The 25774-nt window shown below is 41.9% G+C and overlaps 1 protein-coding gene across 1 annotated transcript in view; it reads right to left on the reverse strand.

The window, feature by feature from the left end:
• DGKG (diacylglycerol kinase gamma) overlaps positions 1-25774 on the reverse strand; it is a 245632-nt gene that overhangs the window by 204746 nt on the left and 15112 nt on the right. The window contains exons 2-5 of the mRNA XM_007935972.2: positions 20939-21015; positions 8836-9001; positions 8195-8257; positions 1122-1292 (exon numbers count right to left, since the gene is read on the reverse strand). Of these exons, the coding sequence (XP_007934163.1) occupies positions 1122-1292; positions 8195-8257; positions 8836-9001; positions 20939-21015 (477 nt within the window). The remainder of the gene's footprint in view (positions 1-1121; positions 1293-8194; positions 8258-8835; positions 9002-20938; positions 21016-25774) is intronic.

A 25774-nucleotide genomic window follows, 5' to 3' on the forward strand; every position in this document is an offset into this window, starting at 1 on the left:
CTTCCATACAAGACTCAGTCTGAGACTGATAGGAAGTATTTGCCACATTGCTTCTAGTGGTTATTAGAAAATATAATGCCTGAAACTCAAATTCTACTAAAGTTGGGAATAATTTGACCTTTTAATTTTATCATGATCCAGAGAAACAGAAATTTCCTACATTTCTATCAAATTAGCACTAAAGTCTCACAACAGCTAACACCTCAAGTCTCTGGGAGAAACTTTAAGCTCAGCCATTGAGCAAACTGTTTCATTTTGTTTTGGCCAAGAGTTAACCTTTGCCAGGTTTTCCTTCTAATGTTTATGTTTTGTTGACTAATCCTATTATTTCTGGAAGTTTGCCTTTGCCATACGTGTATGTTTTTCATTAATGTCTGTTTAAGTTCCCAGGAGAAGCAAAGACAGTACATCTTGTTTAAAAAGGCTGTGTCATCTCCTGTTTTAAAAATTTGGCTGTAGGCTGACAGAGGCCAGCTAAACCATGCCTGGAGGGAGTCATCTACAGGACTGCTGTCTGTTTCAGCTACTCTGGACTTTCCTTTCTGTCACCAGCTATTGCTCTTCCTCTGAAGATACATTTTTGAAACCAGTTTTAGTAGCTCCATGAAACCAAGCTCAGCTCTCTTGATAAAGTAACTAGTCTTCTTTCTAGAGGGATAGGGTGGAAAAATGGGAATAAACTTTAATAAGGTAGAAATTTATTAGATATCAAGAAAAATTAATTCCTCACAGTTAAAGAGTTGCTTGTACATAGAGTAGGGGAAGAAGACAAATGTTAAAGATATTTCTTTTGAAAATCTGCTGACAGAAGGCAAGGATTTCAGGAAGTCCTGCCAGTAAAGGTAAGGGAGTCTCGATGCCTTGCAGAGACCCAAAGGGTTTGCGATCTCAAGGTCTCAGATACCGTGCCTGTCCATTCTATGCACAGCTGGTAGTGTATCCCAGGGTAGATTCTAAGAAATGTTGCTTATATCGCTGCTGGTGACAGAACTGGGAAACCTCCCCCAAGGAGGCATACCCATGATGCCAGATCAGTCTACAGCATGTTTAGGAATGGTGGCCAGGACACTAGATCTTCCTATAGAAAAATATTAAAGCCCCTTGATAGGGCAAGCACTTACATTCGAGCTTATCCTGAGGCCTCCCAGTTTCCAGCAGGGACAGGTAACACACAACATCCTTCAGGTACACTATGGGGGACACTAAGCCTGGAGACTGAGCAGCAGGGGCTCCCAGGGGGGTCGTAGCCACTTGGTCATTAGCTGGCATTTGCTTCACGGTGACCTTTGATTCTGTGATAGACAAAAGGACAGCATCCAAAGACACTTATTGTTTAACAAACATTAAATCTCCTTTGTTGCCCTGTCCTCTTTATGACTGAGTTATAAATTTTATACAGGTATCTGCAATAGCTTTTGTTACATAGAAATAATCAAATCAGTGGTTTTAAAAATCCACTTTGAAGAATTCATACTCTCTGAATGGACCCAAATATGACCCATTTAAGAGTCTATTTCCTTGCTGGAAATTCACCTATAATCTGTGAATTTTCAGAAAGTATGACAGTGATTCTTAGTAAAAGCAAAGTCAATAGGTAAATGTTATCTGGTCTACTGTTTTTGGAACATATCCAACTTGAAGCAATTTTGGCTTGGATTTCAAAGTGATAAATGGCCAACAGTTCATGATATACTCTCTCACAACTTCTCAAATACTTTTAAAGACAAATAAAAAGATGAATGTTTCATACAGAAAGCTGATATTGACAATCAACTCGTTTCCAGAGATTAGGTAGAATTTTGACTAACTGCAAGCCTAATCAATTGGACTTTAAAAAATGCAGAAGGTGGCTTATCATGCCACAGGAATGTAGTAAGTTTTCCCTCTGAAATTTTTCTTCTAATAGGTACAAAATCTCTGTCCTTTCCACACTGTTTATCCTCTTAGTCAGAAATATAAGGTTTATCAAACAGAAAAACCAAACCAGTTGCCGCTGAATCAGTCACGACTCATGGCTACCCCACATGTGCAGAGTAGCACTGTGTGCTCCATCGATTTTCAAGGCTGTGACCTTTTAGAAGCTTATTGCCAGGCCTCTAGGTGGGTTCTAACCAGCAACCTTTCAATCAGTGGTCAGGTGCTTAACTGTTTATGCCACCCAGGGGCTCCTACAAAGCCTATTTAAAAAACCAAAACCAAAACCAAACCCACTGCCATTGAGTTGATTTGAGGCAATAAATCTTTATGGAAGTAGATTGCCTGGTCTTCCTTCCACAGATTGGCTGGTTGCTTTGAACTGCCAACCTTCTGGTTAGCAGTCAAGTGCCTTAGGTACTACACTACCAGAGTATAAGGTCTATGCTAACCAGAAAACTGAGCATTTATACTATCCTATGTGAACTCTGCTTCTTTTGAGGCACTTTGTGTGCTAGCTCTCTTTCCCCAGCCTCTCTACCTCTACATCCATCAGAAATAATCTCTTAATATACAATGGGAGTATGAGACTCAGAGAAATAAGCAAGGAGTAAAAGGAAGACTGGCAGTGGAAAATGTAACTTAAGTGTTTTAATACTAACAAGTAACAGAGTGCTGTAGGCATAGGCAGAGATAGAGATAGCCCTGCTGGGCAAGGTAATGTTGCCAGTACACTCTCTATTTAGAGTACCAAAGAGCCAAGCAGAGGGAGTAAACACTCTATCTCAGGTCAGAACTATGCCTGATGAAAGCCTGCCAGGTCCTGAGGGTTAGACAGTGGATCTGAGAAAGGAGCGAACCATCACACAGATAGACAATGGGAGAGACCAAAGGCTGCTGACACACTTTGTATGTTGGAAAGGGCCCCATGAAAAGACCAACATGAAGCCCATGAAAAGAGATGCAGAACAAGAAAAGGAAACTTCATCCTGCAGTCTCAGAGGAACAGGTCTTTAATGTAACTTCCTACTGTAATAAGTCCCTCAGTAGGTTGCTAGATATATTTATATGTTGTTGTTGTTGTTATGTGCCATCAAGTGGGCTCCAACTCATAGTGACCCCTCCTTGGGTTTCTGAGGCAGTATCACTACGGAAGTAGATTGCCCAGACTTCTTTCTGAGGAGTGGCTGGTGGGTTTGAACCTCCACCTTCTGGTTAGCAGTCAAGTACCTTATACATATATGTATTATATATTTAATATAACTTCTATTAAACAAGAACAGAAAGCCTCAGGAGTGAGCAAGTTGAGATGAGAATACAATAGGATAAAGAACAAATAGGGTTGGTGGGATAGAAAGGATTGCAATAAAACTACATATGAACCAGAAGTATTAAATTCCTCCCTGGAAGATAAATTATGACAAAACAAGTTAGTGATGTAGACGACACACCATTACTCCCCAGGTTACTGCTATCAATTCTAAGTTATGGTGACCTCATGTGTGTTGGAGGAGAACTGTGCTCCATAGTGTTTTCAAGGCTGTGATCTTTCAGAATAAAATTGCCAGGCCTTTTTTCCAAGGTGTCACTGGGTGGATTTGAACCATCAACCTTTTGGTTAGTAGCCCAGCACTTAACTATATGTGTCACCAAGGGGCTCAAGTTACCTCTATATCCTCAGATTATTCATCCAATAGAACACTATTACAGTGACATCTACTTCAGCTAAAGTGGAGTAACAAGGACCAGATTACTTTTCCAATGGAAAAAAACTAAAAAACAAAAAGAAAAGACATGAAATAACAGTGTATAAGACATTAAATGGGAGCTCTGGTAGCGTAGTGCCTAAGGCACCTGACTGCTAACCAGAAGGCTGGCGGTTCAAACCCACCAGCCACTCCTCGGAAGGAAGGTTGGGCAATCTACTTCTATATTGATACTGCTTCGGCAACCCAAGGTGGGGTCACTATGAGTCGGGTCCAACTAGATGGCACTTAACAACAACAACAAGAAGACATTAAATATCAGGAGCACCAGTGATTTCTGCAAGAAAGGAGACAACTGAGGCAATTCCTGCATTTGTCACACCTTGCTGTCTGAAAGGAATTTCTAGGCTGCATAGCAGGGAGAGAGAACCCAGGAAAAGCCTGAGAGTCTCTCTGAGTTGAGAAGATGGAGCTGGGAGTCTAGGGAACCCAAGGAGGCTAGCCTCCACAAAGCACAGAGGACAGAGAGACCTTCAGTGTATTCAAACTGAGTAATGAGCAGAGAGTTCCACTCAAGTATTCAGCTGAAGTATTCATCCTTCCAGCCTGAGAAACTAGCAAAAGCCAAGAGACTGAAGTTCTTATAGTTGATCCCATTTAGTCCTAGGCATTCAGGGAAGGGTGAGTTCAGCCATACTTGTGCTGACATTCTGACAATGACAGACTGCTTGGGGTTCTGAGCTGATGTCTGGACTCCGTGGAAGCCTCTCTTTGCTGAGATTATGGACACAATCATGTACATATTAACAAATAACGTGAAGGAGGTTGTGTGCTAGATTTGAGCTTGGAGACTGATTTGATAGTTCCTAAATGGGCCATATCAGATGAGAATCTAGTTTCTTCCAGAGGTCTTCTGCTTAGGAAACAGGAAAAGGGTGGAATTTTCAGCAGATGGCCTGATCTCAGGTGATTCCAGGACTTGGCTCTTGCTGGCTAGCAGAAGGCCATCTTTGTGGTGTGAGCCTGGCTCTACATGCTTAGCTCTGGTGAACAGGTGCATGCATTTAATTGAGACATCCCTGGAAGGTGGTTTTGCAGGAAAAGGCTTCTTTTTCTTTAAGTCTCAAGTCACAAAAGAAGATGAAAAGATGCTACACACCTCCCTGTGCCAACTGACTGCCGGGTCGCTCCATGTTTCCTGAGGCAATCAGATAATGGACCTTTCATGATTTATCCGCAAGGGAGTAATTTTCCCCACAGAAAAGGAAAGTGGTATCTCACAAATCATTGCTCCAGGAGAGAATCTCTGGAAGTTGCTCTCTTACCTCCAGAACCACATAGGCATTGCAAATAAGCATGGTGGCAACTAAATCAACCATAATTATAATTGTCTGGTCTCAAATATCACATTACATCTCTAGTAAGTCTTTCCTTGGTACTACAGAAACTTCAGTCACTATAAATAACCCTGCCAAGACAATTTTGGGCCACATGGAATAAACTGTTATTTCCCCAAGGTTCCTCTTGAAGTTCTAGATACAATGACTAAGAAATCTGTGGGTAAAGAAGTTTGGGCCAGATGCTTTGCACTGTTGATTTTCTTAATGGCAGTTTAACATCTCAAAGCTTCCAGTTTCACCTTTTGCTTTGTACCATAAGAATGATTTATGACAGAATACTCCTTTGGTATTCCATGTGAGATTTAAGATAAATGTATGCCTTAAGAAGAAGTACAGCTAGAATGTTCCTTAGAAGTGAGAACGGTCAGACTTCATCTCTCATACTTTGGTCGTGTTATCAGGAGGGACCAATCCCTGGAGAAGGATATCATGCTTGGTAAAGTAGAGGGTCCATGAAAAAGGGGAAGACCCTCAACGAGATGGGTTGACACAGTGGCTGCAGCAAAGGGCTCAGGCATAGCAGCAATTGTGAGGATGGCGCAGGACCCAGCTGTGTTTTTTCTGTTGTACACAGGGTCACTATGAACTGAAATTGACTCAACAGCACCTAACAACAAAAAGCATGCCTTAAATCCATCTATGACACCAACGGGTCATGGACCTCACATGGCTGGGCAGGAGGATGGGTGAGTCACACTTGTGTAGAGTCTTGTCTTGCTGTTGTCCCTGAAGGCATCAGGAAGGCACTGATGCCCTTAATCCTTATTTTTTGGAGTTCCACAAACAGCCTGGAATTTGCTAATTTATACTACAGAAGTAAATCTCCTTTTCTACCCATGATCTGCTTTCCATTCATTTTGAAGTTGTGGTCTCACTAGTCTTTTAGTTAAACACTGCAGACTCTATAATCCTTCTAGTTGTCCATTTTTTCTGTGAGTGAAAATACACACAGACATACACTAGTGAACAACATCTAGTGTTCATTTGAAGAAACTCATTCATTTTAGGTTCCCGTTACAATTAGCTCTATTTTTCCTTCTCCTTCAGTTATGTTGCCTCTTTTGGCTATTCTGTTTTATATCTATTTAAAAACATAAAACTTAATTTTGTTTTGGGGTAAGCAGTAACCAAATCAGTGCTTAATCATGTGATCAGCTGCATGCTTTACCACCGGGCACATGCCAAGAGCTGAAATTTACTTCTGCATATCTATAAATCTTTGCCAAAGAATGACAATGCACAGGAAATATGGTTGAATACCCTGAGTCTTTGAATCTGAAGCTTCAGGAGAAACTTGGGAGAAAGAGAGTCTATGAAAATAGGATGCTCAATTGACATTCTTGGAGCCATGAGCGTGCAGAAAGGCCCTGAAGGAGATCTTGGTAGACCCTGACAAGTTAAGAATAGAGAACACTTCTGGAGAGTAGTCTGAATAATACTTGAAAATGTTTATTGAGCAATTACTACATGCCAGTAACTATTCTAAGGATTTGACATGCATAACTCACTTAACCTTCACATCAACATTATGATATGACTAGTTTTCCATTTTACAGATTAGGAAACTGAGGCACAGACATTATTCAAACATGCCCAAGGTTACAGAGATAGATAATGATAGAGGTTGAAGTCAAACCTAGACTCTTAACCAATATGTCCTATTGTTTGACCCAACTTGGGCTGATATGAAAAACCAAAAGAAAGAAAGGAAAACAAACAAACAAACACCCCACTGCCATTGAGTCAATTCTGACTCATAGCGAGCCCCATTGACTTTCTACAGCAATAAATCTATATGGAAGTAGATTGTCCCATCTTCCTTCTGTAGAGTGCCTGATGGGTTTGAACCGCCAACCTTCTGGTTAGCAGTCAAATACCTTAGGTACTGCATCATCAGAGCTCCAAAAACCAAACCCCCTACCAAAGAGTTGATTCTGACTCATAGCAACCTATAGGAGAAAGTAGAACTTTCCCATAGGGTTTCAGAGACTATAAATCTTTACAGAAGCAGACTGTCTCACCTTTCTCCCATGGAACAGCTGGCAGATTCAAACCACAGACCTTCTCGTTAGCAGTCAAATGCCTTAACCACTGCACCACCTGAGCTCCTTATGGGTTTTGGTGCCCAGGAAATTTGTATTGGATATGAGAATAGGGGTCAAGGAGACAACTTTTACCCTTTCCAGTTTAAAAGCATCTGGTCTTGGGCTTTGGCCTGTCAATGCCACAAAGGAGTGGCTTCCTCCATTGATAAATCTTGCACATCCACATCAGTCATGGTCCTTCAGCCAGACACCATGACAGTAGCCTCATAGGGACTGTAAACCTGACCATCCCATCAGGAACTAATCAAACTGATGTCTTTATGTGCAGGAAAAACTACGAGGACTCTCAAGGGAGATCACTGCTTCCCTTATTGCAGAGAAGACAGCAGAAGCTTTGAGGCTGGACAATTATGGATTGAATCCTTGGTTCCACCAGAGTTTTCAAGGCTGTGGTCTTTAGGAAGATCACACTAGAAGTATATAACCTTTAAAAACCTTAGTTCCGCATGCATAAGGTGGCATGATTGTGAAGGTTAAATGAATTATGTGATAATCAGTTACCTGGCAAACACTAGATCTTCAAAATAATTTCAGATGACTTCCTCTTGTCCCTCCTCCCAACTTATTCAAGTTGATGTATATGTAAATCATTGGAAGTCAAACAGCACACTCTTACCTTTTTGCCTGACCCTTCTTGAGCCATTCATTGGTAGAAGGATATGTATTTCACTCCTACACCTCTACAGTCACCTCTAAACACATACACACTTTGTCTCTCACATACTCACCCCCCCACACACATATACACTTAAATACACACCCACACTCACTCTCCTTACACCCTACTTTTGCCTGCCCCTCACCATTTCCTTCTGAGAAGGCTTCTCTCTCTGGGCAAGGAGACATGTCAGTGGTAAATATTCCATTCCAGGGAAAATGAAGCAAAACCTTCACCCAGACTCAGAATCCCAGAACATTTCTGTGGCAGGGATCCCAGAGATGGAGGCTCTAAAGGCCTCAAAAGGACAAAAATCTTCTCAATGGCCCACAGTTACATGGAAACAAAACTGCTGGTGAAGTATTCTCATTTTTCCCAGACCTGTTGAAGCCTGGTATTCAAAAGACTTACCTATGTCAGGGGCACAGGCCTCATCTGCTTTGGCAGCATTATCTGTATACTGTATATTGGAATCTGGGGAATAAAAAAAAAGATTTAAAGGACCAGCCCATTGTCCTCTGGCTTCTTAGAGGAGGCAGGTAGAAGATCTTCCTATGGGATTTGAGTCACTTAGGTTGTGTCTGCATTTCTGGGTTGCTGTCAGGGGATTCATGCTCACATACTGGGGATGGCTATGTCTTCCCCACTATTGCCCAAGCTCTAGGAAGATATGGACCATGGCTGGCCCTTCCTCTGATACTTCCAGGCCAGTTCCAGCCTGGGTACATAAGGTGAATGTGCTCCATCCATGGACTTCTAGCTTTTCTGAAGGCTCTCCTCCCTGTCGTTTCTTAGTGTGTGCCTTCCCTCCCTCCATTCTACACACTGATCCTCAGTGGCAAGGATTATGCCTGTCTGCATTTCTCTTACTAAGAAATTCATTACACAGGGCTTCCTTTGAGGAAAAGAGTCCTGGACCTTGGTCTTCATTCCTATCCCTAAAGCAAGGGGTATTACTATGCTTAGTCCCTGGGAATGCTGCCCATGCTGGTGGCAAGCGAGTTAGAGCTGCAAAATTCCCCTTCCATCTTGGGGGATATTGGTCTACATACCTGGGCCATTGACCTCACTGTTGCTGGTCCCATCCTTTGGATAGTCAGGGATCTCCTGTCTGGGCTTCTGGCTGAAGGCTAGAAAGAGGTGTGTGCTCAATGGCTGAGGAAGGTCCACCTTCAAGTATGCTCTCATGAATAGCTTGAAGACATCATAGCTAACTGGCTGAGAAGGGATAAAAAGGGAAAGGTCAGTGGGGAAGCAAAGGGACAGGGAGGAGCAGGGGAAGAAAAAAGCATCAGGGAGAAGGCAGGTGAGAGGAATGGAAAGGGAAACAGAAGTGGAGGAAGTGATGGGTCAGGGTGAAAAGGCCAGCGAGGTGACAGAATGACAGGCACAGGGAGCAGTGTGATAAGAATATAAGAAAGAGAAAATACCCACGGCTACATATTAGGACTTGGTGCAACACAAACTCAGAGAAGGTTTTTTCAATAAGATATGATGTAGTATAAATTTAGGAAGAAAGGGAGGCAATAGAGAGTGAGCAGTGGAGGCAGAGGCCAGGGCAGAGGTCTCTGCTTCAGTCCAGGCCCAGGTGAGGGTCTTGACTCTAATTAGAACTGGGTCAGTGCTCTGGAGTTCTAGTTAATATGAAGAAGGATGTAGGTGAAAACATGGTGGAAAGAAACGGCTCTTCTGTGGTATCTTGGTTTTCCTCTTGTGCATTGAGGTATGTGATTTCTGAGTACTGAGGTTCAGAAAATAGGAAAATCTTGGAGGAGAAAAAAGACAGCCTTCACTCCTGATTGTGGAAGAATGACCAGGTGATCTGCTTCTGAAAATTAGCCAGTGAAAAGCCTATGGATCACAATGTCTGATCTGCACCAATCATGGGGATGGTACAAGACCAGGCAATATTTTGTTCCACTGTGCACAGGGTTGCATGAGTTGGGGGAGTACCTGACAGCAGCGAACAACAGCAACATTCCTCATTGCTTTCATACTTTTGAATTTTCCCTGCACAAACTTCAAGATAACAGGGAAGTGTGAATGTCTGGTTCAGCTGTTACTTAAAACATGTCCTTGAGAAGGCTTTAGCACCAGGAGAAGAGCAGGAAGCCAGGAACAGAAGGCATAACCAAGGGACATGCCCAAAACAAGAACCTCTCCCTGCTGTGTCTCTCCCTGCACAGCCTGGCTTCTGGTCCTAGGCTGGGAGCGACCATGCCAGAGAGGGGTGCTGCACTCAGCAAACACTCAACAACAACAACAGTTCCTAGTGAGTCATCACTGGCTTGTGCTTTGATGGCATCAGGTTCTTCAAATCAGCAGATGCTCCTGGAAATCATTTGAGGAAGCACTACTCCAGGATCTGCTGTGCAGGCTTTTGTGAATAATAAGAGTCATGAGAATAAAAACCCTTTTGAGAAGCCTGCTTAGCTCTTCCTCCAAAATGTTCAGAGCATTTTAACTCCTTGTCTCTTTTGAAGGATTTGGGAGCCTTCCCAGGACCAGAAGCTGGCTTGCATGTGTACAATCAGGACTAGGGTGCAAAGTTGTAGCCCTAAGAACAAGTGGTATTCTCCCTAACCCATCAGGAGCTTACAAAGAAATTTCTACTTAGTACCAGACTGTTTTGTATATCTTCTTTGCAAAGTGCTGGAAGCCTGACTTATTTGGACAGAGGATAGTGCAGGTTCTACCAGATTAAAGGATCTTGAAGCAACTGGCACACTTCCTTCTCTTACAGCAGCTATCTATCTCTCTCTGTCCCTGGTTTTGTATGTCTGTATTTCACATTTTTTCCTGTGCTTCTCTGTTTCTACAGGCTCATCAGCTCACAATGTCCCTTCCTGTTCCCTTTTACCAGGACAGAAGAGCAAAATCTCATCCTTCACTTTCCAGGTGTGGCCTTTGATCCCACCCTCCCTATCTCTGATTGCATCTAACAGTGTTCGCTTCCTTTCTACCTGCAACCATGTTCAGTGTCCATTATTCCAAAGAAATTGCTGCCCTATTGAGCTGCCAGCCCATCTTTCTTCCCTTCTCCTTCAAATTTTTCCAAAGGAAGTACATTAGCCTCCTCACCTCCTTAATCCCATTCAGTTTGGAATCTTAGCCCATCACTGCTGAACCTTCTCTTTTGAAGGTCACACATTCAATTTGCTTTTTTTATTTAGATGTTCTCACCTTGGACCTCTTTGCCACATGTCATCCTCTCTTCTTGAAATTCTGTATTCCACAGCATTGTGCTATTTTGGTTCTCTTCATTCTCTAGTTTGATTTGACTGAGTATTTGCTGGTGGCATTGCTATTCATTAACTGGTTTCAAAAGACTCTTTTTGCATTGTCTTTTGCTTTGCCCCATTTTAATTGACAAGTACTGTTTTACAATGTGGTTTTGAATTTCAAAACGTATTGTGAATCTTTTTTTTTTTTTTTTTGGTTTGTTTTAAATTGAAAACTATTAGAATACAATATATCTGGAAAAAAGACTGAAGTAAATGATTGAAGGTGGCTTGGTGGCACAGTAGTTAAAAGGCACTGGACTGCTAACTGAAAAGTTGGCAGTATGGACCCACCAGCCACTGTGCGGAAGAAAGATGAGGCAGTCTTTGGCTCATCTTGGCCTCTGTAAAGACTGACAGCCTTGGAAACCTTGTGGAGTGGTTCTATTCATTCTACCCTGTCCTACAGGGTTGCTTTGAGTTGAAAGTGACTCAATGGCAGTGGGTTTGCTTTTTATTTTGTTTGTTTCATTTTTTTTTTTCTAATTGTGATTTGGGTGAACATTTACAGAGCAAATTCACTTTTCATACAGCAGTTCACATACACTTTGTCTCATGACATTGACCACAATTTACCACAATGCAACAGCTCCCCTCCCACTTCCTGCCGATAGTTACCTCTTCCCTGTGTCCATCCCTCCATGCACTCCTGTCTCCTGAGCTGTCTCCCTGTGCATAAACAGCTCTTCTTTCTCCCATGATTGTTCTCTCCAAGGAGTGTATCTACCCCGGGTAAATGTTCAACTCATATGCCTGTCTTTTGTTTGGCTGGAAGCCATTTTTTATTGTTTTTAAAAGACTGAAAAGAGAAAGTTAAAGTCTAATGTGCTCTAAAAAACTGGAGCAGAAAGATTATCAAACAAGAGCAGAGTGAGATTCAGGAGACTTGGTGACAGGTTCCAGATCTACCAGTTATTCTCCTTTTTTGGACCTCAGTTTCTTTGTCAGCAAGTTGTGAATGCTGGACTAGAAGAGCTCAGGTTCTAAACTTCTATTTGTTTCTTCCTTAAACCAGCTTCTCTTCCTTACTCCCCAGTTTCTGTTAATATCAATGATACTGTTATTCTCCCAATATCCCAGGCTCAACTTTGAACTCTAGTCATCTTTGTCCCTTCCTTCTATCCACTGTTCCTTTATGATATCTATCACATCCACACCTTTTATTTCCTATGTCCATGGAAATAAAATGCTGCCATCACTCTGAAATGGAAATGGGGCCATTGAAGGCCCCAAAGATCCTGGCTTCAGATCCTGATTCATGCAGATCACGTGGACCATTACAATACCTCTCAAAGGATTCCTTGCCCCACTCCCATTTCTTGATCCTCCAATTCATCTTATCCATCCTTGCCAGGTTGATCTGGTATAACTCCAACAAGATTGCTTCCGTACTCAAAACTTTCCATTCTAATTGCTCATGGGAGAGTTGAGACCAGTTGTATTTAAACTTTATAATCATGCACCCCATCTACAACATTTTTGAGTATGCACTCCCTAACATTTATCTTTATTTATTAATTATATTTATGTATTTATGTGTATGTGTGTGTGTGTATATATATATATATATATATATATAGAGAGAGAGAGAGAGAGAGAGAGAGAGAGAGAGAGAGAGAGAGAGAATGAGGACAGACAGAGAGAGAGTGTGTACTCTGTGGTTTAGTGGTTAAGGCATTTGACTGCTAACCAAAAGGTCAGAAATTCAAACCCATCAGCTCCTCCACAGAAGACGGGGCATTCTGCTTCTGTAAAGATTTATGGAAACCCAACAGGGGTTGCTATGAGTCAGACCTGCAGAATTGATTCAATGGCAGTAAGTCTTGTTTCTTAGTTTGAATATGTATATATGTATGTATATACATATCTAGAAAGTAAATACAAAGTAAATAGCAAATCTAATATGTGGAGTTCCCACAGTCCAGTGCATCATCCTGTGCACTTCCTGGGACTTTTGGGATTCACAACCCTTCCATGAATTGTAGCTGCTCAAGCTCTCAGACCATTCTCTCTTTTCTCCTATTATTCCCTCTGTGCACCTATACACTCTGCCCACACTTATTTCCGTGTTCTTTCCTGACCAAGTTTCCTTGCACTTTATTCTACATGAATGGCTTCCGTCTCTACCTGTCAAATTCCTAGCCATCCTTTAAACTCCATCTGGATGCCATCTCCTTTAGGAAGCCTGGTATGATCTCCTCCTTGCCTGGATTTCTATACCTTTGCACCTCAGTTCCTGTCTTGTGACACTCATGTCTGCTCTCCTGAATTATTAAAGTTGTCTGTGATGTACCTTGGTTCCTCTACCAGTTCCAAAGCTCCTGGAAGGTAGTGAGAATGTCTTATTTCATCTTTGTACCCCACACCATCCATTCTAGTGTTTCTTGATAGGTATTTGAATGGATACTGGGTTCTAACTGGAACCCACTTCACGAAGGGGCCAGTGCTTGACCTCTGGATGTTATCAATTACTGTAGGGTCCATTCAGTCAACCTATATGTTCTGAGACTCCTAAGTACAAGGCACAGTGCTAGGAATCACTGGGGAAAACCTCAAAAGTTATGTATGGGTCTACACCTTCTAGTAACTCAGTATAATATATGGGAAGTACAGGTATTGAAATAATTACAACACAGGTTCAACATTGGCAAGTGCCATAGAAAACAAACTGGCAAACTGTTGTGAGAACTTAGAAAACAATGATGGAGCACATATTCAACTATTTATGTCCCCCGCCGGGGATGGCATAGAATAAAAGCCAAATCAGGGTGCTCAAGCCAGAGGAGCCTCAGAAGGGACTTGGTCTCTTCATGTCCCTAAGGCTTAGGAGGTTCAGTGATTTGCCCCAGGTTACCCAACTAGCTAGCAGCAGAGTGAAACTTGGGTCAGTGCTCCTGCCACTGCCTCTGCCTAGGTCCCAGTGCTGAGCAGGTGTTGACAGTACTCTCTGCCACTCTTTCCAAGCACCCAAAGTTCATCATGTGACTGTGTGCTACTTTTAAAGTGATATCTGGATCGAGAGAGAGAGAGAGAGAGAAAGAGACAAAGTTTGTTCTTTATGAGCACAGGCCTGGCACAGCCTGTTTAGTAAATGAGTGTGTTGTAGAGTAAATTACCTGGTATGGCTTTTCTAGCCATAAGTCTTTGTAAACTCCATGGTGGAATTTGCTGTGAGCAACTGAGGAGCTCTTGATTGCTAAAGTTATCCACCTGGGGTATTTCTGTTGTGAGTGGCACAAAGCAATGGTCTGGGAAGTTCGCTCTCTCTCAGGTGCTTAGAATTCTAATGTTATGATTCGTTAGTTTGGCCACTCTGCCGGGCTCAAAAGGAGCCCTCCTAGAGGCAAAAAGAATCTCTCTGACTGCTGGCTGCAAAAGATGTGATGCTGAGAGAAACACACTCCTGAGAGACACGTGCTGCTGAGAAAGAGATGCTGAGGGACATGTACTGCTGAGAGAGAGACACCGAGAGACACACACTGCTGGGAGAGAGACTGAGAGAGACTGTTGGCTGAGAGATGGTGGGCTGAGAGAGACTGAGTATTGTCCCTGAACTTGAATTGTAGCCTGATGCTTCCTTAATAAACTCCATAGTCTGTGAGTTCTGTGTGGCCACTGCAGTGAATTATTGAATCCTGAGCAGAACTGTGGTGGGTGCTGTGGGAGGAACAATTGGTCTCAGAGTTGATGAAAGGGCTGGAGGGAGGCAACATGTTTGGCCTCCCAGGCATAGAATCTAGGAAGATTCTGTCTTCCTCTTGTGGGGTTAGAGGAGGTCAGAAGATGTGGCCTCTCTGCCCCTTTGGCAATGAGTGATTGATAATTTGGTAGGGAGTAGCTGGGTACAATGCCCAAGCCAGATAACCAACCACCACAAGGCACGTTGACAGTTCTCTGAGCCCTGGAGTAGCATCATAGACATCCCATTCATTTAAGCCAAAGGAATCTTATTTTCCTTCAGCAGCTACAAACAGCTGGTTGAGCAATTGCTGCTGTTGCAACCCATGTAAAAAGAGAGGTGATGCTTTTTACACAGGTCAAGAAGGCAGGAGAATGAGATGGAAAGCTTACCACTCATAGACACTTTACATACATGATTCACTTTATTCTCAAACAAGAGTGTGGAGTGGGACTTGTGAGTTAGCTGTTATTGAGTAGATTCTGACTCATGGTCTCCCTATGTGAGCAGAATGGAACTGACCCATAGGGTTTTCAAGGCTACAACCTTTTGAAAGCAGAGCACCAGATTGACCTCCCAAGGTGCCTCATGGTGGGTTCCAACTGCCAATCTTTTTACTAGCACTTGACCACTTAACCATTGGTGCTACCTAGGTACTCTGTGAGGTGGAACTATCTCTGCCATTTTCTGGATAAAACAAATTCTGGGGACATAAATAACTTGCTCAAAATCATAAAGAAAGTGGCAAAGCTGTGATATGCATTCAAGTGTGCCTGTGTTCAGGTACACAGTGTTACTTGGTCATCCTGACCCCTGTCTGCTATGTTTTTGTCCACTCTCTGGCTGTCTTCAGTCATACTCTATTCTCCAGAGAATCCTTGGTGCTGGTGGGAAAAGATATGTTCAGCATGGCCAGATGCAGCCCTGCTACTCTGCAAACTTTCAGTCCTCTCTTTTCCTAGCAACCTGCCCCTTTCCCATAGCTAACTCATTTCTAGTTGAGACATTCTAGCAGCAGTAAGCCATCAAATACAAAAGGAATTAAACCCTGTTGTTTTCCCAATCCTGTGTGGTGACACTACACCTACTAGAAGCCAGCCTCACTGTGCAAGAGAAGGAAATCCGAATGACAGGGCTCTCCTGGGACATGGCAGTGCCAGGCACACAAAGAGTTGGGGCCAGCTCTGATGGAGGTGTGGGCGAAAGTGCTCATAAAACAGCCACACTTCTCCCTGCTTCTAAAGCACCCGTGGCCTTCACACCCTTGGCAGGCCTGACCAAACTGTTCCCCTCCTACTCATCAACCCCAGGGCGGACAGGCTGATTAGCAGCCCACGCCTGGCTTTGTTCCTGTGTTTTTGGAGCTGGGGTAGGGAGTGGGGGCCAGTGCGTTCTTTGCTGGCTCTGCCATCTTCTCTGCATGGCTTCTCCTCAGGAATGTTCTCTGAAATGGTGTATTCTGAATCTTGCTCCTAATTCCAGTAACTCCCTCCTGTTTCATTCTTCCAGTGATTGGTGCATTTTATCCAAAGCCCCTCTCAGGTGTACCTCGAGGGCATTGGCTCTGTTGATTAATTCCCTGTGCCCAGTGGAGGAGGCATTGATGCAGGGTTTGCAGAATGAATGACAACGTGAATAAATACATAATCAGCCTCTCCCCAAGTTAGCCTTGCTGAATCAGTCACTTTTATGCAATCAGCCCTCATAAAAGGACCTTGGAGAGCAGGGAAAAGGGAATTGAGTTTAAGACATTCTGGGAAAGGGGACAGAAGAGGAATAATGAGTGCCATTTTTTAAGTGTTCTATAAAACTTTAGGTACTTTACAAAAATTATCTCATTTCACATAGTCATGTACAAACTTCAAGGGTTTTTTGTTTTTGTTATCCTCAAAAAAAAAAAAAAAAAAAAAAACTACACTGCCGTCAAGTCGGATCCAACTCATAGCGACCCCTCCTTGGGTTTCTGAGGTGGTATCACTATGGAAGTAGATTGCCCAACCTTCCTTCCAAAGAGTGGCTGGTGGGTTTGAACTGCCAGCCTTCTGGTTAGCAGTCAAGTGCCTTAGGCACTATGCCACCAGAGCTCTCTCAGAGGTGAAGAAATTGAGACTCAGAGAGGTGAAATTTTCAAGGCCATGTTGCTTGCTAGTAGCACAAATTGGATTCTAACCTAAGATTATGATTCTAAGATCATGGCTTTTGAACTTGACCTTGCCAGAGAGCTCTGTTAGCGTAGTGCCTAAGGCATTTGACTGCTAACCAGAAGTCTGGGGGTTCAAACCCACCAGCCACTCCTCGGAAGGAAGGTTGGGCAATCTACTTCCATAGTGATACCGCCTTGAAAACTCAAGGAGGGGTCACTATGAGTAGGGTCCTACTTGAGGGCACATAGCAACAACAACAACATTGCCAGTAGCAAGAAAAGTTCTTTGTGGGCAGAGACTATGCCTTATCTTTATATTTTCTTCAGTGCTCAGTACAGTGTTTGAGTGCTCAGGAAATTTAGTTGATGTTAGGTGCCGTCGAGTCGTTTCCGACTCATAGCGACCCTATGTACAGCAGAACAAGACACTGTCTGATCCCACGCCAGCTCCATGATCCTTGCTATACTTGAGCCCATTGTCGCAGCCACTGTGTCAATCCATCTCATTGAAGGCCTTCTCCTCTTTCGTCACCCCTCCACCTTACCAAGCATGACATCCTTCTCTAGGGAATGGTCTCTTCTGACAACACGACCAAAGTATGTGAGACGAAGTCTGGCCATTCTTGCTTCCAAGGAGCATTTCAGCTGCACTTCCTCCAGGACAGGTCTGTTAGTTGTTTTAGCAGTCCATGGTACTTTCAGTATTCTTCGCCAGCACCACAACTCAAAAGCATCAACTCTTCTTTGGTCTTCCTTATTCATCATCCAGCTCTCACATGCATACGAAGGTAATTGGATCATGGCTTGTGTCAATTTAGTTGACAAAAATTTAGAAATTTAGTTAGTTATAAGTTAATCACTACCATTGAGTCTATTTGACTCATAGCGACCCCTCCTTAGGTTTCCAAGGTGTTATCTCTATGGAAGTAGATTGTCCAATCTTTCTTTTGAGGAGGGGCTGGTAAGTTTGAGCTGCCAGCCTTCTGGTTAGCAGTCAAATATCTGAGGCACTACACCACCAGGAAATGTTAGATGACATAAATTTGGAAGCAGAAAGAAGTCTTGCCTCCATTTATTCACTTCACAAATATTTATTGAGTGTCTGCTATGAGTCAGATGCTGTTTTGGGCACTGGGGATACAGCAACAAATAAAAACATTCTAGTCAGGGAGACAGACAATTAAATAAGTAAATTGCATTGTGTGACAGATGGTGAGAACACTCAAGAGGAAAATAACTTAGAGCAGGTGGTATCAGAAAAGTGGCAAGGAAAGGGGGTTTTAAAATTTTAGATGGAGAAGGTGACATTCACCAAAAAGGTGACATTTGAGCAAAGACTCAAAGAAGGTGTGGTGATCTAAGGGAAGAACATACCAGGAAGAGGAAAGAGTAAGTGACAATATACTGGGGTTGCAGCAACAGTGGCTTGTTTGAGAGCATCAAGGAGGCTAATATAGCTGGAAACCAATGAGCAGAAGGAGGATATCAAGAGATGTGGTTGGAGAGTGGAATGGTGGTGCAGACTGTAATTATCTTGACTTTTGAGTAGGGGGTTGGGGAAACCACATAAGATTATTTATTGAGCAGAGTAGTGACATGATTTAAGTTTTAACAACTTGTTCAACATGTGTGTGAAGAATAGACCTTGGAGGGTAAAGGCAGAAGCAGGGAGACCAGTTAAGAGACAATTATAACAAACTGGGCAAGATATGGTGATACCTCAGGTTAGAGTAGAAGCAGTGCAGATGTTGAGATGTGTCCAGATTTTGAATATATTTTGAAGGTAGAAATGACAAGGTTTGCTGATGAATTAGATGCGGGATATAAGAGAATGAGAATAGTCAAATGATGAGTCCAAAGTTTTAGACTGAATAAGTTGAAGAATGGAATTTATTTACTGAAATGGGGAAGACTGCTGGAAGAACAGGTTTTGTAGGGTAAATTTAGGGTGCAGTTTAGCTCATGTTAAGCTTGAAATGCCTCTTTTTAAGTGGAAATATCAAGTAGAGAGATAAGACAAAAAACCACAAGAGTGTAGTGTCCTGAGAAGCAAATGAACAAAGTGTTTTAAGGAGAAGGATTTGACCAACTCTGTCTAGCACTGATGAGTAAAATGGTCAGTGGTTTAGCCACATGGAGATCCTTGGTTATCTTGATAATTTGTTTTAGTGGAGGAATAGGGGTTACAGGCTGTGGTAGTTAAGTTGTGTGTCAACTTGACTGGGCCTGGTTTTGAGTGGCTGGATGTAGTTATTCTCCATGATGAGACTGGTAATCAACTCCATGGTGGAACCTACTGGAGCAGCTGAGTTTCTGCTTTATGGATGTGGTCTGCTTCCAGTATATAAGAAAAAGCTTTAAGAAAGGTGTGGTGGTTATATTTGTGTGTCAGCTTGGCTGGGCCTGGTTGAGTGGTTGGGCAGCTGGTGGTAGTTATTTCCCATGATGAGACTGGCAATCGACTCCATGGTGGGATCTACCACAAGCAGCTGAGTAGCTGCCTTTGGGATGTGGTCTGCTTCCTGTATGTAAGGAGAAGCCTTGGGGATAGTCTCTAGCTTATGGCACCTTGAATCCAGCATGTAGCCATGTCATTGTTCAGCACTGCCATGCTCTGCCAACCTTGGGACTTACAATGGACTTGAATTAATGGCCTTCTGTGTGATTTGATAATATCGGGACTGTGCCTTTTTAATTGTCAACCTTGGGCTTGGGAGCCTCAGCAACCAGCAGCTGTCTCAATGAAGAAAAGCCTCCAGAGGGCCGGGAGCAGGAGGCAGAGCTGAAGGTTGAGGGCCTTTCACTCAGCTCCTAGAGCCTGGCACTTAGAACTTGGACTTAAGCCTCCAAACTGGAATAAACTTCTGTTGTTAAGGCCATCCCATTTGTGGTATATTCTTGTCAGAGCAGCAGTAGGTAACCAGAACAAAAGGTCTCTGCAGCTTTTGGTATGCTTGGACCCTGCATGTAGCTGAGTCTCCAGTCAGCAGCCTGCCATGTTTCTGCTGATCTTGGGACTGTCTCTGGACTTGACCTAGTGACCCCACCATGTTGTTTGGTAATCTTGGGGCTGTGCCATTTTATCTATTGACCTTGGGTTTGTCAGCTTCAGTAGCTGGCAGCTGCCTGAATTAAGAAAGGCCTTTAGTGCCAGTAGGCCGGGAGCAAGAGCCAGAGCTGAAGCCCAAGATCGAGGGGCTTTCATTAAACCCCTAGAGCTGGCACTTTGAATTTGGACTTCTAGCCTCCTAAACTGTAAGAGAATAAATCCCTGTTTGTTAAAGCCATCCCATTTGTGGGTATTTCTGTTCAAGAAGCACTAAAGAACTGAAACACAGGCTTACTGAAGGGCTTTCAAGAAAGCAACGAAGAAAGAAATTGGAGTAAGTGTAGACAAATCTTTTACACAGTATTACTGTAAGGAGCAGGAGACAAACAGGGGTGGTAGCTGGAGGGGAAAATGGAATCAAGAGAAAACATTTCTAATATAAAAGAAATAAGAGTGTATGTATATGTTGATGGGGAATACTACATTATAGGTTAAAATTGATGACACAGTTGAGAGAGAGAGAGAGAGAGAGAGAATAGGAATAAACTGCTGAAGCAAGTCAAAAGAGGGTGAGATTAAGTACCCAAGTGGAAGGGTTGGACTTAGACAGGAGAATGGATACTTCACCCCTAGTTACAGAAGAAAAGTACAGGTAGGTGGGCAGATGAGGTGAGGAAACTGTAGAAGATCTCTTCTGACTGCTTCTCTTTTCCCAGTGAAGTAGAAAACAAAGTTGTTAACTGAGAGTGGGAGTTTGGGAGGAGGAGTGAGAGACTTGAGGACAGAGGAGAAGGCTTCATACAGTTTTCTAGGAGAGTGGGAGGGCATGGACTTGGAATGTACAATGCCAGATAGCACTAATGGCTCACTTAAGAATAGGAGAAATATGCTGAGAAGGAAGTTCTTCAGGGTGAGCTAAGCCTCCAAGAGGGAAACAAATTGTGGAAAGTCTGGAACACAGGTTTTTGTTTTGTTTTCAAACTTGAAATGGGAATATTCTTACCTCATGTGGGTCATATTTTATGGGGCTCCCTCCCTCATTAAATTCAGTCAAGACATCTTTTATCTTCTTGGAGGAATCTGGAAAGACACAATTCACAAATGAATCACTCATGAATGGCTATGGGAGATGGCCAAGTCAAGTCTCCCCTGTCCAGCTATGGTTTTCCCAGGGCAATATGGGAAAATGTCACTCTTACTGCCCTTTTGCCCTCTCATTTCCTTTTTCAAAATTTATTCTCTCTCCTGATGTCTGAATGCTCTAAAGCAAATATATGATCAGATCATGTCCCTGATCAAAATCCTTCAATGGCTCTCAGTTTTCCCAGGATAAAACTTAAACGCCTTAGCTTAGTATACAAGTCCTTGGTGATCTGGCCAGCCTACTCCTTATTTTTTATCTCAGCTTCCAATTCATCCCACCTTTTAGCCATATCAAACTATTACTTTTCTGGAATTCCCTGAGTACGTTGGGTACTCTTTCATAGCATCCCCTCTGTGTCTTGCAAACTTCACTCAATCCTCAACACCCAGCTCAGATGTCAACTCCTTTGTAGCCTTCCTTGACTGCACCAGGCCAAATTAATCACTGTCATTTCCTCCCCTGGATCCCCCATGACTTGTATATAACTCTATAATAGCACTTGTTGTAGTACTGTAATTATAATTAACTTCCTTGTATTTCTTTTCGCCTGTTACAGTGCTAATACAGGCTCCTTGAGAGCTAGAACTGGCTGGTGAGTCTTTGTGTATAATACCAATGTCTGACATGTAAACAGTATTCAGTAAAACAATGTATTAGATGAGTGCATAACATCTGAGCAGAAATTAAAACATATTTAAAAACTCATTAGTTATATAGAGATGGGTGGGAATTGAGCCCTATGATGCTCTGTCCTTGGTCCTGAAACATTATTGTACATGAGATCAGGATGATTTCTTTTAACTCTGGGATCTTGACAACCTTGGCTATTTTTCTTTATGATTTCCTATCTTTATGGAGAAAATTGAGGTATTTATACTGAAACATAAAAACATAACCTTGATTGATGTCTCATTATTAACATGGCTGATGTCATCTATCTATGACAGTTCCATCATATTTCTGACTACCATAATTTTTCCTCTGGAAATTCAGTCTCCCCCCAACCCCCTATATTTTCCCTGAAATGTTACCCATATGTCCCACTTAGATTGGAAGGAGAGAAAGAAATATTCAGAGGATTTATAAAACACGATGGTTCAGAAAATTCAGCTTTCCACAGGAAAAAATTCAGAAAACACTGAAGACAATGGTGTCATCTTCTTTTGGAGTTTCATAAGGGAATTGGGAGTCAAGAAAATGGAGTCAATAATTGTCATTAAGAACACATTCTGAGTGCATCCTGTGTAGTTATCACCACTCTAAACATCAAAGAAAACGAAGGTCCTGCGATCTGTGCTTTCCCTGTCTGGGCAGTAATGTGGATAATTAAGAGCTTCTCAAACTCCATTACTGCTTCTATTTAAACATCTGAACAAAGGGCAATGTCATTAAAAGTTGACTCAGTGTTTCTTGGTGTTCAGGCTCTTTGTACAGAAGCATATGCTCTCTTCGGCCTAGGTAAAGTGGATATGTTCATAAGCTGTGATGTTCTACATGACTTTGCTGACCTGGATTCTTCAAGAAAAAGTTATAATAATTTAAAGACTGAGGCATACTGAAATGTCACAGAAAAATGCTGCTGTTGCCTAAAAATGGAAAATTTCTTTCTGAAATTCAAAAACAGTTGAAATACTAATAGCTTGTGAGATCCAGGCAGCAGATGTCATCAATTTGGGCTACTTACATTCAATTCAGAAAATACTATGGAGGAGAAGACACTGCAAGGTTCTGTTAATGAACTAGTTGCAGAAAGGGTCCTTTAAACACTACTTACTATGACTTCTTGAACATTTGCTAACACAAAGGTAAGTGTAATTAGTGCTGCAGCAATGATACAAAGCTCTATGAAGCACAAAGTGAGGAAGAAGTAAAATTAAGATTAGGGAGGGATTGGAGTAGGGTTTGGAGATGCCCATGAAGGAGTTAGGACATTGACTTGAAATCATTAAATGTTACTTAAATAAAGCAATAATATAATTAAGTCTCTATTTTCAAAAAGTCATCGGGCAACAGAATGGAAGAGTTTAGAATTAGGTCAGAATTCAGTTAGTGTCACATAATATGGGGATATAGGGACTTTTGATATAGTTTCTGCAAGAGTAGTGGAGGGTCAGCATTTTGACTGAGAACTGAGAGTGATTTCACTTTTGACATTATCATCACATTGTAAAGATTCCACAGTACACCCTTTGGTTCTGAAATGCTATAGAACAATCCCACAATAATAGTAATAACAAATACTATCTGTGAGTAGATATATAGGTAGATATACAAGCTGAATATATGTAGGAAGGCAAATGGGAGTACATCCATGAGCATATATAGGCTTGGCAGAGAATATTTCTCCACATGTATTTATTTGTGTTGTAAATATACCCAAGGATATTATAGTTCATACAGGGGTAAAAGTTCTATAACCTTCTTAGCCATAATTGAATACTCTAAGGGAATGACTCAAAGCTTGGAGATTTAGGACTACAATCTTGGGAAACATATGGTCAGTTGGCACAACATACTCCACAGAGACAGTTTTCTTCTACATCCTACTTTGTTGAGTGGTGACTGGTCTTAAAAGCTTGCAAGTGGCCATTTAAGATACAACTATTGGTCTTTACGTGTCCAGCATAAACAAGAGTGAAGAAAATCAAAGACTCAAAGGAACAATTAGTCCAAAAGACTAGCAGATCATGTGAACCACAGCCTCTAGTACCCAGAGACCAAAAGAATAAGATGGTGCCCAACTACCATTACCAACCACTCTGATCACAATAGAAAGTCCTGGACAGAGAAGGAGAAAAAAATGTAGAACAAAAATAAACAAAAAGAACAAAATCAGTTGCATTCCTCTACACCAGCAAAGAGGTCTCTGAAAAGGAAACAAGGAACTCAATACCATTTACAATAGCTACCAAAAAGATAAGATACTTGGAAATAAATCTTACCAGGAACACACAAGATCTATACAAAGAAAACTACAAAACACTACTTCAAGAAACTATAAGAGATCTACATAAATGGAAGAACATTCCATGCTCATGGATTGAAGATTGAATGTTATGAAAATATCAATACTGCCCAAAGCAATCTATGAATTCAATACAATCACAATCCAGATTCCAGGTTAAACATTCTTTAAAGACACAGAAAAACCAATCACCAATTTTATGTGGAAAGGAAAAACACCTTGGATAAGCAAAGCACTGCTGAAGAAGATGAACAAAATAGGAGGTCGCACACTGCTGGATCTCAAAACCTACTATACAGCCACAGTAGTCACAAAAGCCTGGTATTGGTACAAAAACAGACACATAGACTAGTGGAACAAATTGGGAATTGAACACCCAGAAATAGATCCATCCACCTATGGTCAGCTGATCTTTGACAAATGACCAAAACCCATTAAATGGAGGAAGAGATAGTCTCCTTTACAAATGGTGCTGGCAAAACTGGATATCCATTTGCAGAAAAATGAAATAAGATCTTATCATACATAAAAATTAACTCCAGATGGATCAAAGACTTAAACATGAAACCTAAACCTTCATCAAAGAAAAAATAGGGGTAAACTTAGGAGCCTTAACTTATGGCATAAATAGACATTTAAGCATAACCCAAAATGCACAAACAGAAGAAGATAAACTAGATGATTGGGATCTTTTAAAAATTAAATTCTTATGTGCTCTGAAAGTCTTCTCCAAAGAGTGAAAAGAGAACCTACAGACTGGAAAAAATATTCAGCAGTGACATATCTGACAAAAGACTTTAAAATTTATAGAAAACTCCAACATGTAAACATTTTAAAAAAAGCAATCCAATTAAAAAATGGACAGAAAACATGAACAAACACTTCACCAAAGAAGATATCTAGGTAGCCAACAGACACATGAAGAAATATTCACAATCTTCAGCCATTAGAGAGATGCAAATCAAAACAACGTGATACCATCTCACCCCAGCACTAACAGAAAGTTCAATGAGACAGAAAATAACAAATGCTGGCAGAGATGTGGAGAGATTGAGACTCTCATACACTGCTGGTGGGACTGTAAAGTGATACAACCAGTGTGGAAATTGGTATGGTGACTCCTTAAAATGTTGGAAATAGAAATACCATTTGACCCAGCAATCCCATTACTAGGTATATATCCTAAAGAAGTGAGAGGCAATAGATATATGCACATCCATGTTCATTGTAGCACTATTCACAATAGCAAAGAGATGGAAACAACCTAAGTGCCCATCAACGAAGGAATAAATACCCAAACTGTGTACATACCCACAACAAAACACTAAGGAATAATGTAGAATCTGCAAAACACTGCATAACATGGGTGCAGAACTTGGCAGACATTATGCTGAGTGAAATAAGTCAATCATACAAGCTCACTGCCATTGAGTCAATTCTGACTCATAGCAACCCCCTTTGGGTTTCTAAGGGAGTAAACCCTTATGGAAGTAGATTGCCCAGACTTCCTTCCATGGAGTGGCTGGCGAGTTTGAACCACCAACTTTCTGGTTAGCAGTCAAAAGCGTTAGGCACTATGCCACCAGAGCTTCTTAAGTCAATCACAGGAGGATAAATATTGTATTAGTCCACTACTGTAAAAAGTCAAGGAAATGTTTATATATGGAAGGAAACTTTCTTTGTTGGTTACCAGGGATGGGAAGGGAGGGGAGAGAAAAATCCTAGATAGG

The sequence above is a fragment of the Orycteropus afer genome, unplaced genomic scaffold (assembly GCF_000298275.1).
Source record: "Orycteropus afer afer isolate SDZICR_OR568_19922 unplaced genomic scaffold, OryAfe1.0 scaffold00032, whole genome shotgun sequence".
In the NCBI taxonomy this organism is placed as follows: Eukaryota; Metazoa; Chordata; class Mammalia; order Tubulidentata; family Orycteropodidae; genus Orycteropus; species Orycteropus afer.